Source organism: Lactuca serriola, chromosome 8 (assembly GCF_051521515.1).
Source record: "Lactuca serriola cultivar US96UC23 chromosome 8, Lser_US96UC23_V15, whole genome shotgun sequence".
NCBI lineage: Eukaryota > Viridiplantae > Streptophyta > Magnoliopsida > Asterales > Asteraceae > Lactuca > Lactuca serriola.
In genome coordinates, this window is record NC_136415.1 from 115,422,119 (window position 1) to 115,442,133 (window position 20,015).

Consider the following 20,015-nt stretch of genomic DNA (forward strand, 5'->3'; position numbering starts at 1 on the left):
TTGGAGAGATTTCTCATACAAAGAGAGGTTTGGGAGAGATTTCACATATAGAGAGAGATTTGGGAGAGATTCCACATTCCTAGAGAGATTTCTCATACAAAGAGAGATTTGGTAGAGATTTCACATATGGAGAGAGATTTGGGAGAGATTTCACATATAGAGAGAGATTTGGGAGAGATGGAGTGAAAGAGATTGAGAGAGACTTCTTTTGAGACCTTATTGAGTGTTTGGCTCTGTAATTCAAGGTTCACAAACCTCGTTAAGTCTTGTTATGACTGTCATATGCCCCGAGGGTTAAGGAATAATGTTTTATCGAGTAGTTTCATCACTTGCCCTGATTAGGGTTTAGAGTTTCCGAACACATGAAAACTCTAAGTGATACTTTGCATTAAGAGTGCGAGTTGTTTAAGAAGAAACAAAATGAAAACCCTAGTATACGAGGGTTAGATGAGTTGACCGGCTTGACTTGTTGACTTTAGTTGACTTTGACTTGACTGGAAATTGACAGTTGTCACAAAGCCTCCAAGAGTTGTGGATGATTGAGGGGTGTAGAAGAGTGATTGGTGTAGAATCAATATATACAATGACTATTAATCAGGAATCATTAATTCCATTCATGTGTGAAGAATCAATATAAAGCAATAATCAATAATTCCATTCCATTCTAGGAATCACTGGTTCCATTCCTGTGTGAAGAATCAATATTAACCAGGAATCATTAATTCCATTTCAATTTACACAATAACAATTAATCAGGAATCATTAATTCCATTCCTGTGTGAAGAATCAATATTAAGCAGTAATTAATAATTCCATTCCATTTCAGGAATCACTGTTTCCATTCCAGTATGAGCACTCAACTATATTTAAGAATCATTGGTCCCATTCCTTTATCAAAACTAAATTTATTTCCATAAAACATTGAATCAATTCCAATACAAGACTTTTAATTAACCAAACTTTCTAAATACATTACCAAAGTCATTACATTACAATTTTCATTTCATTTCAACATAACATACATAAAAAACATAACAAAGAACAACAACATACAACATTTGAGATTCCTGTATTTCATAGTTAATTTATCCAAGTCTTTTCTGAAACTCATTGATTCTTTATCTGAACCCTAATTTGATGGATGAAGGTTATTAAAGCACATTCTAAAAAAAATAATGATGTTTTTTTTGTATGTTTTTGAAACATTATTATATTTTTAAGTCATTTTCCCTTTATTATTAATTTAATTACAAACAAAGTGTTGATATAACAATTTGGAGAGTTGCAGAACCGAGAGATTAAGCTCCATAGAAATGGCATGTACGAGGTTTGTCACTCTAAAAGCCATCCATGGAACGTGGACGCACTCGCAACTCCTCAGCCCTCGTATTCATACTTCCGGCATCGTTAGGGCTTTCTCCGCCCTCAAGTCGCCGCCGTCTACAGCAGTGTTCTACGAGAAACACGGTCCTCCGGATACTGTCACCAAGTTATATTCTCTCTAAGTAATTCGGCCTCTGTTACAGTTTTAATTACCAAATGATGAACTCATTAAAAAAAAAAACTTGTGTGCAGAGTAATCGAACTTCCACCGGTTCCAGTTGGAGCAAACGACGTCTGTGTTAAAATGCTTGCTGCCCCCATCAATCCATCTGACATTAATAGAATCGAAGGTTTGAAATGACACTTATTAATCCTATTCATTTGTTGTTGCTATTGGTTCCCGGTTTATGAATTTTCTCACTAGACGATGACTCGTAATTACCGGTATGCGTAAATTTTCCTTTATAAATCCTTAAATTTTCTTTTGATTGATTGTTAAAACTGGAAAGAGGATGATGTGATTGTCACATATGCCTCAAATCTCCATGAATCACGGATCGAGGATGCTAGTTGCTTAACCTAATTCTTATCTTTTGAATCGAAATACCAAAAAGTCAACCAAATACTAGAAACTCCCTCTTACATTTATTCAAATAATCAATGCATTACCTGATGAAATGCATCTCCTCTCCAGTAACAGATTTAGTTTGAAACGAAAGTGTTTTTGGCATCTAGTATCAATGAAATCAGCAATCCAACAATATGAAATCACTGTAACTTTTGATAATGTTACATATACACATAATGTTGAGCATTGGGGTTTTACATGTTCATGTAGGTGTCTACCCTGTGAGGCCACCACTCCCAACTGTTGCAGGATATGAAGGAGTTGGCGAAGTTCACTCAATAGGCTCAGCAGTACAAGGTCTTTCTCCTGGCGATTTGGTTATGGCATCTCCACCATCACCTGGTAGACTCTTGATTTCAATCAATGATGATAGCTTTGTAGTACAAGTTACAAACCCATGCACATACAAATCATGTGTTTGAATCAATAAAGGTTTTCTTGTTAGGGACATGGCAGACACATGTTGTTAAAGATAAAGATTTCTGGCACAAAATCGATAGAGATACACCAGTTGAATATGCTGCCACAGTTACAATAAATCCTTTGACTGCACTTAGGATGATAGAAGACTATGTGGATCTCAAATCAGGTGCTAAAATGTCTGTTTTTATCATTACTTTTTAGTGTACTTTTATGTAATGATTTTATGTCTATACATAAGTAGGGGATGCAATTGTGCAAAATGGAGCAACTAGCATGGTTGGACAGTGTGTGATTCAGCTTGCTAAACTCCGTGGCATCCATACCATTAATATTATAAGGGACAGGTCAGCAAACAATTTCCCATTTTGCCCATTTTGTATACTTCAGTGCTTGATTATTTGTAATTTTGTTCGATTGGTGGATTTTATTCACATGTAGGCCAGGGTCAGATGATGCGAAAGAGAAACTCAAGAAACTTGGTGCTGATGTCGTGTTTACCGAGAGCCAGCTTGATGTGAAAAATGTCAAGGGCTTTTTGGTAATTTTCATCTGAAAAACCTACAAACTGTGTTGTTTTATTTTTTCATTGTTTTATCTGTCAAGGTATGATATGATTTACTCTTTTTCTTTTTTTCACTTGTTCATTTTGTAGGATAATTTACCCGAACCTGCATTGGGATTTAATTGTGTTGGTGGTAATGCTGCTTCTTTGGTTCTTAAATTCTTAAGGTAAGAGTAGAGCGTGTGTGTGTGTGTGTTTAATTATATAAATTTCATATAATTTTAAGGTTTCTTTGGAATAAAATACGAATAATGGTTTCAGGCAAGGTGGAACAATGGTGACCTATGGTGGAATGGCTAAGAAGCCTGTAACTGTATCAACTTCATCCTTCATATTTAAAGTAAGTAATCAATTTTATCATTCATTCACATTTGACTCATTTGATTTTTCTAAATTTTGTAATATTTTCGTATTGCGAATGTCATAAAAGCACAACCTATTATTATTCTAACCCAATAATCATAAAAACCACTATATTAATATTGGCTTATAATAGGTTGTGTTTTTGTTTGTATTTGTTTAAATGCTTAGTAGAAATTAAACTTTTTTTTCATGATTAATTTTGTCTAAGAATCATCAAAATGAATGTTTATGATGATAATTTGAATTTGCATGCAGGAGCTTTCATTGAAAGGATTCTGGTTGCAAAAATGGATTAGCTCAGATAGGAAAGAAGAGTGCAGAGAAATGATAGATTATCTTTTGGGATTGATTCGTGAGGGAAAATTGAAATACGAGTAAGTCCTCAATTTATTCCCATTAAGGAAAATAAATAAATGAGTGTGAATGTGTTAAAGGTTGGGACTTAATAGTTAATGGGGAGGGAGGTCTATATTAGTTTTCTTATTTTATTTTATTAAGTTGTTCTTTTATGTATTAAATCAAAGAAGCATACATACCATATATAGCTTACCAGATTAAGTCTTTTTTTTTTTTTTTGCAGTATGGAGCTTGCTCCCTTCAGTGAGTTTCACACAGCATTAGACAAGGCACTTGGGAAGCTTGGAAGCCAACCTAAGCAAGTCATTAAGTTCTAATTCCACCTAATTATGACAATGTACTTCTAACCTTGTATCTTGTCTTTGATATTTACAAAATAATAGTAATAATAATGAAAGTTGTTCCTTTTACATCATGTGTGCATCTTCTCTTTTAATAATTAGTCACTTTAAGTAATTGTTTTGAGGGCAATTCATAAAAACTAAGAGTAAATCACATTTTCAGTTTTCGTCCCAAAATGTTTTCTTTTGTAATTTTGTAATTGACAATCAACTCTTCAAACTTTAACTAGATTTTTAATTATTATAAATTTAACTTAAGTTGCATGATAATCGTGCTGTTATCTTCATCCAACCGCATATTGGCCAGTTTCATTTGATACTTTTTTATAGTTCAAGAAAATTAAATAAACTTTTTTTTTAATAATTTGATAGAATCAAAACATTTGCCCTGATGACATCAAACGATAGTACTTGATCATAGCCAAAAAGTCAAAACCACCTCCCTTAAAATAGGGGAAATGGCATAAAAACTTTACACAATTTTATTGGTTTTATCTTTTCCATTTTTGCTTTTGCATGGGTAATTTTCATTTAACTTTCTAGTTTAACCTTTTTTCATTGATTTTTAGGTTTCCTTGAAAGTGAAATTTGTAAGAAAAACGCTTAAGTTTGTAAGAATTTTACAATTTTTTTGTAGGTATGTTATTTTATTTGCAATTTTATCCCATAATTTTTATGCAACATATTGATTTTACTCATTTTACTTTTTTTTTCCGGTGTTCATGCTGATTAAATATTTTGTGTTGATTGGACTTGTTTACCTAAGGCTACTAACTACTCGCATTAACAGCTAAAACCAACCCAACTATCCATTAATTAAATAGTTTCTCTCTCTTCCACATACTCAATTCAACTAAACCAAACTTCTTACCCTCATTAACAAACCAACTCAAACCATTTTTTTATTATATAAATAATAAATTTTAAGATTATTTTTTATCCTACTAATATTTATTAGAAAAATTAAAAAATATTTAATTTAGTTCTATTAATAAATTATTTATTTTAAATATAAAACTAAAAAAAATATTTTATATTTATAAAACAAACTTAATAAAATAGATAAACAAAGTTACAACCAAAACATGAAATACAAGATTACAGATACGGAAGATGCAAACTACATAATTATCCATCAATGCCAAAATTTTGCTATATATGCTCAATCAAATTATTTTTCAGAATGTTATAAGCTTCTCTATTGCGAAGTTGTGCCTTATTGGTCATATAACTGGATAGGTCTGCAATTCGTTGAGTGAAATATTCTAAATTTTAATCGTCATCTTCAATATAGGTTCTGTAACGACCGAAAAATTCCAACCAATTTAAACTTTTCAAAAACAACCCGATTTCATTAAATTATTACAAAAAGATTTTCAATACAATTGATTTAGAGTATTCCCAGAATCACATTACAACATAAACATGAGGAACGGGACGATCACACCTTTGCCTTGCCACGGTCTCCTGAAGAACCTGAAAAACATTAAACCACAACTGTAAGCCCAAAAGCTTAGTGAGATATCCCCAAAATACCAACCACATATACCATACACACATAACATGCCATATCATATCCGATCACAGAACAGCCATGCACTTCGGGTCTACTGTGTGACTGGTCCGCCGCATCGGCCAACAGTCCACCTGGTCCACCCTTCGAGTCTAACCATATACATCGAGTCTACAGTGTGATTGGTCCGCCCGCTCCGGGCCTTCAATCCACCTGGTCCACTCTCTGAGTCTACAGTATGACTGGTTCGCCCGCACTGGGCCTTCAGTCGGCCTGGTCCACTCTCCGAGTCTCGGCACTTCTGGTCCGCCCTCTTGGGGCCTACAGCATATCCGGACCGCTCGTTGGGCCTTCGGGACAACCGGTCCGCCCTGGGTATCTTGGCCTACAGCACAAAGGAGGACCCGCCTCAACCCAACCCCAATCCAACAACCATGTGCACATAAACATACAATCATATAACAATTCACAGTCAACAAGCCGATCTAGCAGATCACATAACATATCATCATCCTAACCAGGATACCGACCTAACCGGTCACTAGCATAGCATCATCCTACATAACAGGATACCGACCTTAACCAGGTCTCTAACATATACCATCCTAGCTACCAGGATGCAACCATATCAAGCAATAATCATAACAACAATACCCGGATCTCAATCCGATAAAGGGTCGGCCTTGTTGCCTTAGACCCTGTTGATATAGTGAGGATAACTCACCTTGCCACTGCCGAAACTCTGAACTGAAGAAGCAGATTCTTGAATCACCGACTCACCGAAAATCCCGAACTAGCCAACATAGCACAAATAATCATTAGGCTAAGCACAATACCCTTCCAAGGATTAATTGACCAATTTACCCTTAACTCATTCCGTCCCAACACTGGATAAGCTCTCAAGCCCACTAATAGCCCAAAGACCAAAAGTCCGAAGCAAAGCCCACTATTGGCCCAATTTACTAAATTGGGCCCACCTCACCAAATGGGCCTAGACCCATGGTCCATAATAACTAATGGGTCCACAATACTCTATCCATAATGTCCAGTCACGGCCCTAAATCCAGCAGCCCAATAATTGCCCAATCCCTAAGGCCCAAAATGAAAAACCCAACAGATGGAGTACGCTGGGCGTACCCTCCTTGGTACACAGGGCGTACACGCTGATTCGTAACTGGGGATTGGGGCACTGACCCGCTACGCGGGGCGTACTCCTAAGTTACGTGGGGCGTAACTTCGCTACTCATTAAGTCCACATAACTTCTTAATGGCTTAAGCTCTTAAGCCCAAACTTCAGATCCTTAGGCCAAATGTGCCTAAGATTCATAAAGTCTCAAACTTTATCACTTGGGACGTCCATAAAGCTCTTAATCCAAGGTCTTAATCTATTAAGACCTACATATCTCACACATGGAACAACCACAGCCCTTGGGACCTCATTTTTCTCACTCAAGACCTCTCCAAAGGTCTGAAAGGACAGATAATCTCGACCAACTCAAAACATGCATCAAGATGAGGACTTTTGGGACAAGAATGATGTCAAAACTTCACATCACTTAGATCTATGCAATATAAATGACAAGCAAGAAGCTTTATACCTCAGATAGGCTCCAAAGGATGATATCTTTCCAGATCTATAAGCTCCAGCCACTCAACTCCTTCTTGGACAACTTCCTCTTTCTTCTTCTAGCCTCTCCTTTGCCAAAATAAGCTTTCCAAAGCCAAACACACCCAACAATGGAGGTGGAACGGCTATCTAGGGTTTCTGAGGTTAAGAGAGAGCTTATGGAGGCTAGGGTATGAACCAACATGTTCCTTATATAGTGGCTGACCCTAATTTTAGGGTTTTACAACTCTGAGAGTACGTTGGGCATACCTCTAGTACGTTGGGCGTACTCAACCTTGCACCCGCGTCACTTACTCAATTATGCTGGGCGTACTCGGCGTGTCCCCAAATTTCATATTTGGCTCTCTTTTTCCACTCTTCCCACAAGATGACCAAAATACCCTTCCTCTTAAATCCCGGGGACTCTCAATTAAGTACTCTTAGGAACGGGGCGTTACAATTCTCCCCTACTTAAATAAGGCTTCGCCCTCGAAGCCTGCGACAATTCTACTCCAAGACTTTTCGCGCAACGCACCACCTGGCATTAACCAAACCAGGTTCCTTAAGACACACCCTTCAAAGTCCGAAACTCAACCTTCCCTTTTCTTGCGGTGTTCTGACCACCGCCTCAAGCCGGCCACCGACTTCACCCTTTGATAACCACACTTATCAACCGAGTACCACTCCATGGCACTTTTCTCGATCCTGATCACAACAATCACTTGACTCTTACGAGCTAGATATAACCCTCGAACCACCGGGTTCCCGATCCGAGTCCAACTCTATCCATTCCATGCTGACAGAATGACACATTCTTCAGCCTCAGAGCAACTTCCATGAGTTCTCCTCTTACAATCGCATGCACATGCTGAACTAGCTCTAGCACCCTCGGGATGTGAAAACCCGTCACACTGACGACACCTCCAAACATTCCCCAGGATGAATCACCACTACATACACAATTCCTTGATCAGAGTCAATCAGGGAATCCAAGACTCCATCCCTGCATCCTTTCCGAGCCTCTTGGCTCTACCCTCGCGGAAATCCTTTCGCAACCTCAGCAGGCATCCCATCCGGATGTGATTCCATACCAGTGTCGTAATCATGCTGCTCAAAGACCATAATTGGATCACTCCAATCATAACTCTGCACTGCCGCTTTCGCTTCCGTGAATTTACACTCCCTCTCGGAGCTACATTCCTCTCTCTTTCCTTACCAAGGAAATCCATTTGGCCGCCTTGTCACTGCGACAAGTGACACGGTGCTCGCCCAACGCTACACCACTCCCCTATAGCATAACCGCAATCCATGCAACACACATGCTCTGAATCCGCTCGCAAGGACTCTCGAGTCCATGCACTATCTCCTCTAATCGAGATCAATACCCGGGGCCAGACCTTCTAATGCTAACACATCGCGACATACTCAATCTATTTCCTAGAACCGATCTAACAATACCTGCAGGGTCTTCAGCATGACCGGACCGCCTTACCAGGCCTTCAACCAATCTGCACCACTCTCAGAACCTTCAGCCAACCTGGACCGCCCTCCAGGGCCTTCAGCCTGGCTGGACCATTCTCCGAGCCTTCGGCCTGACTGGTACGCCTACCGGCCTTCAGTCTACCCGGACCGCTCAGCTAGCATTCATTCTTTCGAGTTATCTCTTCGGGAAACCCTCCCATGCATACCGTTCTAGCCCTCTAGGGGTTCCGAACTCTATCTCTATCATACATACTCATAGGGATGAGATTTAGAACCGGAAAACCGGACCGGAACCGGAACCGAACCGGAACCGGACCCGTTAGAACCGGAATATATAGAACCGGGTCCGGTTCCGGGTTTAAAAATTGGCTTTATCCGGGTTCCGGGTAATCCGGATTTGGGTCCATTGGGTCTGGGTAAACCGGGTCTAAAATCCGGAACCGGTTTTTGGAACCGGAACCACTTTTAGGGCCGGAACCACTTTTTATGAAACGTTTACAAGATGCATATCTTATTCGTTTCAACTCCAATTGACATACGGTTTTTTCCAACATGTAGTTTAGAGTTTGTACATGATTCTAGACTATAAAATTTTCATTTTTATTTTTATATTCATTGACTTACAGTCCTCAAAAGTTGAGATACCAAAGCTGAAAGTTTTTAGTTTTTTAGTTTTTTTTGTATTCGGTGAAAGTTTTAAAGCATGCATATCTAATTCGTTTGAAGTTGGATTGACATGTGGTTTTTTTCAACTTCTAGTTTACAGTTTGTACATGAGTTTAGACTATAATTTTGTCATTTTTGGTTTAACATTCAATGATTTACAGTCCTCCGAAGTCGGGATATCAAAACTGAAAATTTTCAACTTTTCAGCTATTTGTTTTTGTACTTTGTATTATGTGAAAATATTAACATAAGTATATCTCATTCGTTTAAATTCGGATTGACATGCGGGTTTTTCCAGAGTGTATTTTAGAGTTTGTACATGATTTTAGACTCTAATTTTGTTAATTGTGGTTTCGTATTCAATAAGTTACAGTCCCCCAAAGTGGGGATATCAATATGAAAATTTTCAAAGTTCAACCCACTAAGTTGTAAGTAATTACCAAAAAATTCCGGTTTTTTCGGGTTTTTCGGGTCTAAACCCACTTTATCCGGTTCCAACCTACCCACTTTGATGTTTCCGGGTTTTCCGGTTCTAGACCCACTTTACCCGGAACCATACCCGAAACCGAACCGGAACCGGTTCCTATATACCGGTCCGGTTTCCGGTTCTATAAAATCCCGTTAATCGGTTCCGGGTTTTCCGGGTCCGGGTCCATTGGGTCCGGGTTTGGACCCACTTTCATCCCTACATACTCAATCCCGGCCTGATCCCAGGCCCTTTACAATCAAATACCCTTGGTATGTATCCCGCCCCGCATGCGTGCCACTTATTCATACCAACCTACGCTCTTGGCTGACAGAAACACTGCTGAATCCCAAGCAGCTAAACAACCTCCAATGCTCATCGATCTTCCGAAGAATTTTCCAATTCTCCCCCACTTATAACACTGACTATCAACCACCGGTCGCCATCACCGACCTCCCTCAACAACCCTACATAACACAAACACGAACACGCGAACTGATTCCACTAGCACTAGCAACCTTCACAAAATCACATATCAACACTGATCATCCCGAGCTCAAAAGAAACTTCATCTTCAGCTAACCCCTCCTCAGACTGCAGATGCTACCCGACATTCAGACCAAACGCCAGATTTCCACTAATAACCCTCATGAATGATAACAAACGTAATCCCCAACACTAACCCATAACCATACCATAACCCTCAAAGAACAACGAATACCACACCGAAAACCACACAATGAGACTAGCAGATAAACAATACTCCACAATAATCACAAGATAGCAAGATATCAAGAAGGAAACATACTCGTAGCTGCATCCGGCACTGCTCTGACCTCCTCTGCTGTAAGCTGAAAAGCACGACCCTGAGCCCTTGGGGGCTCCGCTCCACCCTGACCTCCACCTGTGATCCTCAAAGTGGCCGGTGCTGGAGCCTGCACCGGTCCTGCAGCAAGCTGTGGACAGTTGACCCTCAAATGTCCAACCTGATGACAATGATAACAAATCCTCAAATTCCGAACCGGCACTGACTGCCGACAATCCCTCGCATAGTGCCCCTCCTTTCCGCACTTGCGGCATGCACCACCGGACCTACAAACTCCGGTGTGACCCTTCCCACACTTCCCACAAGAGTGGCTGCTCTGATATCCCACCCTAGAATCAACGGTCTTGGACCGTTTCGGCGCCGGCTGCGACTGCACCGGAGCCTACCTCAGCTCACGCAACTGCAACTCAATCTCCAACTCACGCCGCCTGGCGGCCTCCTGCAACTCCAACAAAGTCTCGCACCTCTGCGTAGACACAAACTGTCTGATATCTCTCTTGAGCATACTCAGATATCGGGACATCTGAGCCTGCTCCAAAGCGAACTCAGGGCAAAACATCGCCCTCTCAGTGAACATCCTGGTGATCTCCGTCACCGACTCCGAACCCTGCTTCAGCTCAAGGAACTCCTGAGCCAATCTCTCCCTCTCAACCCGCGGAACATAACGAGTGCTGAACATTTCTCTGAACTGATCCCATGAAACCGCAGCCCTCTGCGCATCCGAATATGACCCCATGGTCAATCTCCACCAATCCTTCGCCCCGAGCCTCAACAGGTTCAGAGCACACCTCACCCTCTGATTAGCAGGGCATGAACACGTGAAGAAACACCCCTCCACGTCCGATAACCACCTCATAGAAACAATCGGGTCCTGAACCCCATCAAAGGTAGGAGGCTTCGTATTATCGAAGTCCCGATACTGAAAACCTCGACCAGCTCCTCCCCCTGCCGCTGCTACAGCCGTTGTAGCCGCCGCGGCAACTGTCTCTGTGAGAGCTGCATAGCGCTCATCAAAATACTCAACCATGGCGGTCTTGATCGACCCAAACAGTTCCGGCAACTCAGCCCGGAACAACGCAGCAACCTCATCATGCAGGATCTCACGAATCCTCGCATCCAACTCGCACGTGCTCATCTGACCAATAACCTCGAGCGGCACTGACCCGCCTAGAACTCCCTCTCCTTCTCCCGATCCTGACCCGGATCCACTCCCAGCATGCCTCGGAATCTCCATACTGAAAAACACCACAAAATCTCAGATTCTTCCCAATATCTCGGGAACCAACTCTCAATCCAACCCTAGAGGTCATGGTTTCCCAGATACGCGTATGGGTCCTGTGCTTTCAGTAGTACGGGCCCATACTACCTTCCACACCTACCCATATTTGTATGAAGTACTACCACAACACCCTAGTGAAAACATACAAAACAAGCGCTCAACCCTCACTACTAGAGGAACACTGGAAATCTCCCACAAGGAAACCCTAGGCTAACGGGCATCATAAATCAGGCAACATTATCATGAAATCCTGAAGATCCCTAGCCTAGCACTAGCATGCTGTTCTATCAAAGCTCAAAAACAAATATCATGTATGGTATTTTGGGGTTACTTACTGGCTCCGATTGATCGTACCTCCGCGTCCTCCTTTACCCATTTTGAAAATCATTTTAAATTCTCTTTTGAAAACCCTCCTCGATTTGAGACTGGAGTCACACAAGTGTTCCTCCAATTCACTCAAACCAAGGCTCTGATACCAACTTGTAACGACCGAAAAATTCCAACCAATTTAAACTTTTCAAAAACATCCCGATTTCATTAAATTATTACAAAAAGGTTTTCAATACAATTGATTTAGAGTATTCCCAGAATCACATTACAACATAAACATGAGGAGCGGTACGATCACGCCTTTGCCTTTCCATGGTCTCCTGAAGAACCTAAAAAACATTAAACCACAACTGTAAGCCCGAAAGCAAGGTGAGATATCCCCAAAATACCAACCACATATACCATACACACATAACATGCCATATCATATCTGATCACAGAACAACCATGCACTTCGGGTCTACTGTGTGACTGGTCCGCCACACCGGCCAACAGTCCACCTGGTCCACCCTCCGAGTCTAACCATATACATCGAGTCTACAGTGTGATTGGTCCGCCCGCTCCGGGACTTCAATCCACCTGGTCCACTTCTTGAGTCTACAGTATGACTGGTCCGACCGCACCGGGCCTTCAGTCGGCCTGGTCCATTCTCCGAGCCTCAGCACGTCTGGTCCGCCCTCTTGGGGCCTACAGCATATTTGAACCGCTCGTTGGGCCTTCGAGACAACCGGTCCGCCCTGGGTATCTTGGCCTACAGCACAAAGGAGGACCCGCCTCAAACCAACCCCAATCCAACAACCATGTGTACATAAACATACAATCATATAACAATTCACAGTCAACAAGCCGATCTAGCAGATCACATAACATATCATCATCCTAACCAGGATACCGACCTAACCGGTCACTAGCATAGCATCATCCTATATAACAGGATACAGACCTTAACCAGGTCTCTAACATATACCATCCTAGCTACCAGGATTCAACCATATCAAGCAATAATCATAACAACAATACCCAGATCTCAATCCGATAAAGGGCCGGCCTTGGTGCCTTAGACCCTGTTGATATAGTGAGGATAACTCACCTTGCCACTGCCGAAACTTTGAACTGAAGAAGCAGATACTCGAATCAGTGACTCACCGAAAATCCCGAACTAGCCAACATAACACAAATAATCATTAGGCTAAGCACAATACCCTTCCAAGGATTAATTGACCAATTTACCCTTAACTCATTCCAGCCCAACACTGGATAAGCTCTCAATCCCACTAATAGCCCAAAGACCAAAAGTCCGAAGCAAAGCCCACTATTGGCCCAATTTACTAAATTGGGCCCACCTCACCAAATGGGCCTAGACCCATGGTCCATAATAACTAATGGGTCCACAATACTCTATACATAATGTCCAGTCACGACCCTAAATCCAGCAGCCCAATAACTGCCCAATCCCTAAGGCCCAAAATGAAAAACCCAACAGAGGGAGTACGCTGGGCGTACCCTCCTTGGTACGCGGGGCGTACATGCTGATTCGCAACTGGGGATCAGGGCACTGACCCGCTACGCGGGGTGTACTCCTAAGTTACGCGGGGCGTAACTTCGCTGCTCATTAAGTCCACATAACTTTTTAATGGCTTAAGCTCTTAAGCCCAAACTTCAGATCCTTAGGCCAAATGTGCCTAAGATTCATAAAGTCTCAAACTTTATCACTTGGGACGTCCATAAAGCTCTTAATCCAAGGTCTTAATCTATTAAGACCTACATATCTCACACATGGAACAACCACAGCCCTTGGGACCTCATTTTTCTCACTCAAGACCTCTCCAAAGGTCTGAAAGGACAGATAATCTCGACCAACTCAAAACATGCATCAAGATGAGGACTTTTGGGACAATTATGATGTCAAAACTTCACATCACTTAGATCTATGCAATATAAATGACAAGCAAGAAGCTTTATACCTTAGATAGGCTCCAAAGGATGATATCTTTCCAGATCTATAAGCTCCAGCCACTCAACTCCTTCTTGGACAACTTCCTCTTTCTTCTTCTAGCCTCTCCTTTGCCAAAATAAGCTTTCCAAAGCCAAACACACCCAACAATGGAGGTGGAACGGCTATCTAGGGTTTCTGAGGTTAAGAGAGAGCTTATGGAGGCTAGGGTATGAACCAACATGTTCCTTATATAGTGGCTGACCCTAATTTTAGGGTTTTAGAACTCTGAGAGTACGTTGGGCGTACCTCTAGTACGTTGGGCGAACTCAACCTTACACCCGCGTCACTTACTCAATTACGTTGGGCGTAATCCCAGCTTACGTTGGGCGTACTCGGCATGTCCCCAAATTTCATATTTGGCCCTCTTTTTCCACTCTTCCCACAAGATGACCAAAATACCCTTCCTCTTAAATCCCGGGGACTCTCAATTAAGTACTCTTAGGAATGGGGCGTTACAGGTTCTTCGTTTCCGGTTTGTAGGTCTGTCATTTAGAAATTCGGATGGATCTTAATAGTGAAGGTATGTACAACGTTCATCCTCCACAATCATATTATGAATGATAATACATGCAATCATAATTTTCCCTATCATATCCTTGTCCCACAAAAGACATGGGTGTCGAAGAAATGCAAAACGAGCTTGTAGAACTCCAAATGCTCGTTCAACATCTTTTCTAGCGGCCTCTTGATGTTCAGCAAACAAGTTGTGTTTTCGAAGTTGAGGGGGAGTTATTGACTTGACAAAAGCAGCCCATGAGGGATATATGCGATTAGTGAGATAAGACATAACTCACATTTGGTGCCCGACCTGCTAAGACATCATCAAAAATAGGAGACCGATGGAGGACGTTAATGTCATTGTACGTACCCGGTGTTCCAAAGAATGCATGCCATATCCATAAGTCATACGACGCAACGACTTCCAAAATGATTGTTGGTTTACCGCTTCTACCTGCATATTGTCCAGCTCAAGCAGTGGGACAATTTTTCCATGGCCAGTGCATACAATCAATGCTTCCTATCATACCCGGAAATCCACGTTTCTCCCCCACACGAAGTTCTGTAACAATTTCGTTAAAAGCCTTACCTTTCCCTTCTTCTTTTTGTCGCATCTCTGCCTGTTGGACGTTTAACTGTTGAACCATCACTAGTTGGCGTTTCTAGGTTGGAATGGACACAATACTCCCCTTCTTCAGTAGTCCTTGATCTTTTCGAGCTACCACCACTTTCTTCATTACCCACTTCACATTTAGGACGGGAACGTGTTGTGTCACGATCTAACTCTAAAGCCCACTTCTCGTGTTTACACATAACTTCATTAAAAACAATAATGTCGTTGAACTTGTTCCCACTTGCCTCATAAAGTTTATGAACTTCGTTTTCAATATCTTTTTGACTCATTCCACTTCTTCTTCGACGCCATGCTTCCCGATATACACCAACCCACTTTTGTGCATTTTCACTAAGCCGTTTAAAACGACCTCTCATTGATCTTCGTTCCTGCTATTTAGCTTTTATGGATTTTTAACCCGAGCGGCATCATATAGTTGCTTTATTTGTGCCGACAATGATGCTTTTTTTCTGGTTTTTTTCCATGCTCCTTATCTTCACTAGCAAAACACCATGCTGACATTAAAGCGACATCTTCTGCAGCATCCCATTTATTTCCTCGTGGTTGTTTTTCAGTATTTTGTGATGTTTGAAGATTATTTGTGACAAGATTTTGGTTAGGATTTGAAAAAAAACGGAGAATTTTCAAAATACTTAACATTATAACGATTTTGAGAGTCTCCAAGATTTACATAAAAATTTGAAAACGCACCATCCATATTTAGAAAATACAAATAAAAAAGGATTAAAATACAAAATGAGGATTGGATATGAAGATATATGATATCATACTCTTTTTATAAGTAAAAAAATTACGATTTTCAGTATTTTTTTTTTTCTGAAATGTATAATGTTAAATTTTATTAAGTATAGAATTTTATCCTAAAAAAATCTAAGGGTTAATAGATACGATGGCACGTGGATTAAAAAAAATAATAACAACTTGGGGGTTGATGTGCCCACACCGTCGGTGGGTTTTGTCTCAGATTCTCAATCTTTTAATATTATTCTCCGAACCAAGTTGATTTTTAGTCATGAATGGACATGGTCTAAGTATTTTGTAACTATTAAACCTATTGTGATTCAATTGCTAATTCCTAAAAGAGAAATTAAATATCCTTCTACTTTTATTCCTACAAATCCTCCTTCTACTTTTATTCCTACAAATTCTTCTACCTAATTAAATGATGATATGTGTCATTTTTGTATACTAAAATATCATTAAATGAGCATAAAATGTGACACTATCATTTAATTGGATAGAAAGATTTATAGGAACAAAAAGTAGAAGGAAAATTAATTTCTCTTCCTAAAAAGATGTCTTTGGGATTATAGGAATCGTTATGGACTATGGCGTACTGAATAAAGTGTATGGATCCTATAGATGCTTAATTATAAGATGTTGGCATGACATGCCACATCAACAAAAATATCATAAGTTAAAATCATAATTTTTTGCAAATTTAAAGAGTATTCTTGCAGTTGTCATTTTAAGAAACCTCAAGCGGGTGAAAAAAGGAAGGTAAACTATAAAGCTAAATGAAAAACATAGGGTAAATTTAGGGGAAAAAAATAATAAAACAAAAAGGGAAACCTATAAAATGATGTAAACTTAAAAGAGTTTTATGCCAAATTCCCCTTCAAATATCTTCAAAACTTAAATTCAAACCAATCTCTTGTTTAACGAAAACTAACAAAAAATTGATCTACATATTCAGATACACGACCCTTCAGCAAACCAAAAAAACAAACTCCAAATGGATATACAACTCTTAATACACAAAGTACAAGCCACTAAAGCAGTCCTCTCATATCATTTGTTATATGATATGTTGTTACTTCTCTGGTTCAAGGCTGCAAGCAAGAAACTCACTGGTATCATTCTGCTTTTCAAAAACACAACATACCATATAACTTCCATCAAAACAAAAAAGATTTTCAAGACAAACTTTGAGATAAATATCTCAAAAAACTCAGAATCAAGATTACTCAGCCACTTCACTTTCAGTATCTGGATTAAACTTCAAAGTTTCTTCCCAAATAAGCTCCTTCACATCTTCCTCACTTAAAGTTGCTTGCTCAAAATCAAACATAAATGGAGACGAACAAATCGGCTCCTCATTTATCTCATGTAGACTTTGCAAAAACGGGTGATTTAGCGCTTCTTCAACTTTATAAAACATGTCACAAAAATGTAAATTATATGAGGGTTTCTTTTGAGTTAATAAAGAAGAAATGACTTAAGAGATGAAGTCAAGAAAAGATGTTTTCCTGATTAAGCCCTTACCAGTTATGCGTTTGGATGGATCAAAAACCAACATTTTCTCTGCAAGATCGATCACAAGTGGGGACAAATTCGGAAACTTGTGTTGAAAAGTCTTGGAGGGTATATGAGGAAGTTGTTTCACATACTTTCGAGCATTCTCACTTCTCAAAAATCCAAGATCCGAGTCATCTGGAGAACCAAGAAGCTGTATTGTATTCAACAGATAAGATATAATAAATAATAAAGTTATATTTTTATTGTCTTTTGAATTGTATTTCCATTAGTAGGAATAAATTATGTTACCTCGGTTATAAGCTGCAATTGTTGAACATAATCTTTACCAGGAAACAGAGGCTCCCTCAAAGCAATCTCCATTAAAATACAACCAACTGACCAAATATCAATGGCTGTGGTGTACTCTGAGCAATTAAGCAGCAACTCAGGGGCTCTATACCACCTTGTCACAACATATTCTGTCATGAAATCACTCTCAGATGTTGTTCTTGCAAGCCCAAAGTCACAAATCTTTAAATCACAATTAGCATTCAGAAGCAAGTTGCTTGGTTTTAAATCACGGTGTAAAACGTTTGCAGAGTGTACGTATTTTAGCCCACGAAGTAACTGATACAAAAAATACTGCCATACCAAATACAATGCAAATATTTAAAAAAAAATGTGACAGCATTTTGAATATAAAAATCTATAAAAGATTTCATAAACTGACCTGACAATGGTCATCTGTTAGTGCTTGAGTAGAGCGGATGATTTGATGCAGATCGGTGTCCATTAATTCATACACAATGTAAACATCATTGAAGTTTTCTTTATTTGGTGGGCGTATGATGTCTTTGATTTTGATGATCTGTAAAAAAGATTTTGTGTATTAGATGTTACGAGTTTGAAGGATTTTCAGAATAAAATTTACTTACATTCTCATGATCCATATGGCAGAGGAGTTTGATTTCCCTTAAAGTCCTCTTGGCATCGATACTGTTATCAAATGCATTCCCAATTTTCTTGATTGCAACATCTTCCTTTGTTTCAGAATCTTTAGCACAACTACAATGGAAAACAGTGACAACCTAGTTAGGTTATGTAATAAGAAAACCAAAAATAAGATCAATGTTTGAAATGAATAATAGACGATCTATGATACTTTAGCAACAATAAAGAAACCCCTAACTTTACAATAAGCTCACCAATTGAATTTCTTCAATTGGTTCTTCAGAAGAAGCAAACCCTAATACCCCCATATTACAAGAGAAAAAGAAACCAAGGAAAGAATAGCTATAAATTAAGACAAAGGGGTGCTTCCAACTACTGAAAAGTGGAAAATCATGCATTCTCTTTTGTGCTGATTTTAGTTTGAAACCATAGGAACTCACTGTTGAGCTAGCTGTTCTTCATCAATTTCAGAATTTATTTCCAGATGGCCAACATTTCTAATATACACTTCGTTCATAGCAACTGCATCGATTTTTATTTCAAATGTTCTATCTTAAATCCGACATTTCCAATTTTGGTAAAATATCAACAAAAGCTAGCACCAATCGAAATCATTGCAACTATCAATGGATGTAATGATCAGACTATTAATCAATCTCCCCGTTGTACTACGTGTCCACAAAATGCTGCAAGTTCAGCTGACGTAAGGGAGCAACATATCATAAACATCTAAGTACCAGCCCTTGTAAACTAGTGAAATTAGAGACACAGAAATTTAGATTCGACGAACACAAAACATAGAGATGAACTAGCGTGATTACCAAACGATGCCGTATGCACCACGGCCTACAGGTTGAATCGGAGGAACGTACTTGGAAGAAACCTCGAATAGGTTTCCAAGTACGTTGTAATGAATGTATTTGCCACCGTACGCCGGAACTCCTTTTAACACTGCTCCTTCACCTCCACCCCCACCTTTAGATTCATCTCCCTCCATTGATTCTCTCTTAATCTTCAGTAGAGTCGGATTTTAGATGCGACAGCAGATGATTTCTACTGATATAGGTGATTGCTATGGATTCAAAATCGAAGGGGGGAAAGAGACGAGGACGATGGGTTTGGAGGGTTTTTGATTTTGAATCTTGGAAAAGGGCACGCACGCAATAACATTTTGAACATAGGGCTAAATATTAAATATATTAATAATATTTTCAAATTGTGATTAGTTTTTCGTAAAGGTCATCATTCTCTTTTCTTTTATTGTATTAAAACTAATAAAAAATAGGAACGTGTTAATTAAAGACAAAACTGCATAAATGGTCCCTGTGGTTTGTAAAAAATTGTCACTTTGGTCCAAAAAAGTTTAGGCTAGCACCAGAGGTCCAAAATTTTCATTTTGTTGCTTGTTTGGTCCAATCTATTATGTTTTTTTTAAATGACGGATTTGCCCCTGTGAATATGATTTTTTCTTTTTTTCTTAATTGTTTTTCTGATTTTCAGATTTAAAAAAAAAGATAAAATTAAACTTAAATC

At 39.6% G+C, this 20,015-nt stretch overlaps 2 protein-coding genes across 2 annotated transcripts; one reads left to right on the forward strand and one right to left on the reverse strand.

The window, feature by feature from the left end:
- The first annotated feature begins 1,263 nt into the window (after window positions 1-1,263).
- LOC145070608 (Polyketide synthase, enoylreductase family protein) lies at window positions 1,264-4,066 on the forward strand. Its single transcript, XM_079017558.1, has 10 exons — window positions 1,264-1,489; window positions 1,576-1,673; window positions 2,162-2,293; window positions 2,397-2,540; window positions 2,616-2,718; window positions 2,813-2,912; window positions 3,027-3,103; window positions 3,198-3,276; window positions 3,555-3,673; window positions 3,880-4,066. Exons 1-10 carry the CDS (start codon window positions 1,314-1,316, stop codon window positions 3,971-3,973), a joined length of 1,122 nt encoding a protein of 373 aa, XP_078873684.1. The 5' UTR covers window positions 1,264-1,313; the 3' UTR covers window positions 3,974-4,066.
- Window positions 4,067-16,892: 12,826 nt separating this feature from the next.
- On the reverse strand, window positions 16,893-19,636 carry LOC145065537 (mitogen-activated protein kinase homolog NTF6-like). The gene is made up of 6 exons (XM_079012554.1): window positions 19,304-19,636; window positions 18,467-18,596; window positions 18,262-18,399; window positions 17,841-18,173; window positions 17,559-17,742; window positions 16,893-17,441 (listed from the first exon to the last, which is right to left on the reverse strand). Exons 1-6 carry the CDS (start codon window positions 19,477-19,479, stop codon window positions 17,257-17,259), a joined length of 1,146 nt encoding a protein of 381 aa, XP_078868680.1. The 5' UTR covers window positions 19,480-19,636; the 3' UTR covers window positions 16,893-17,256.
- Window positions 19,637-20,015: the final 379 nt, after the last annotated feature.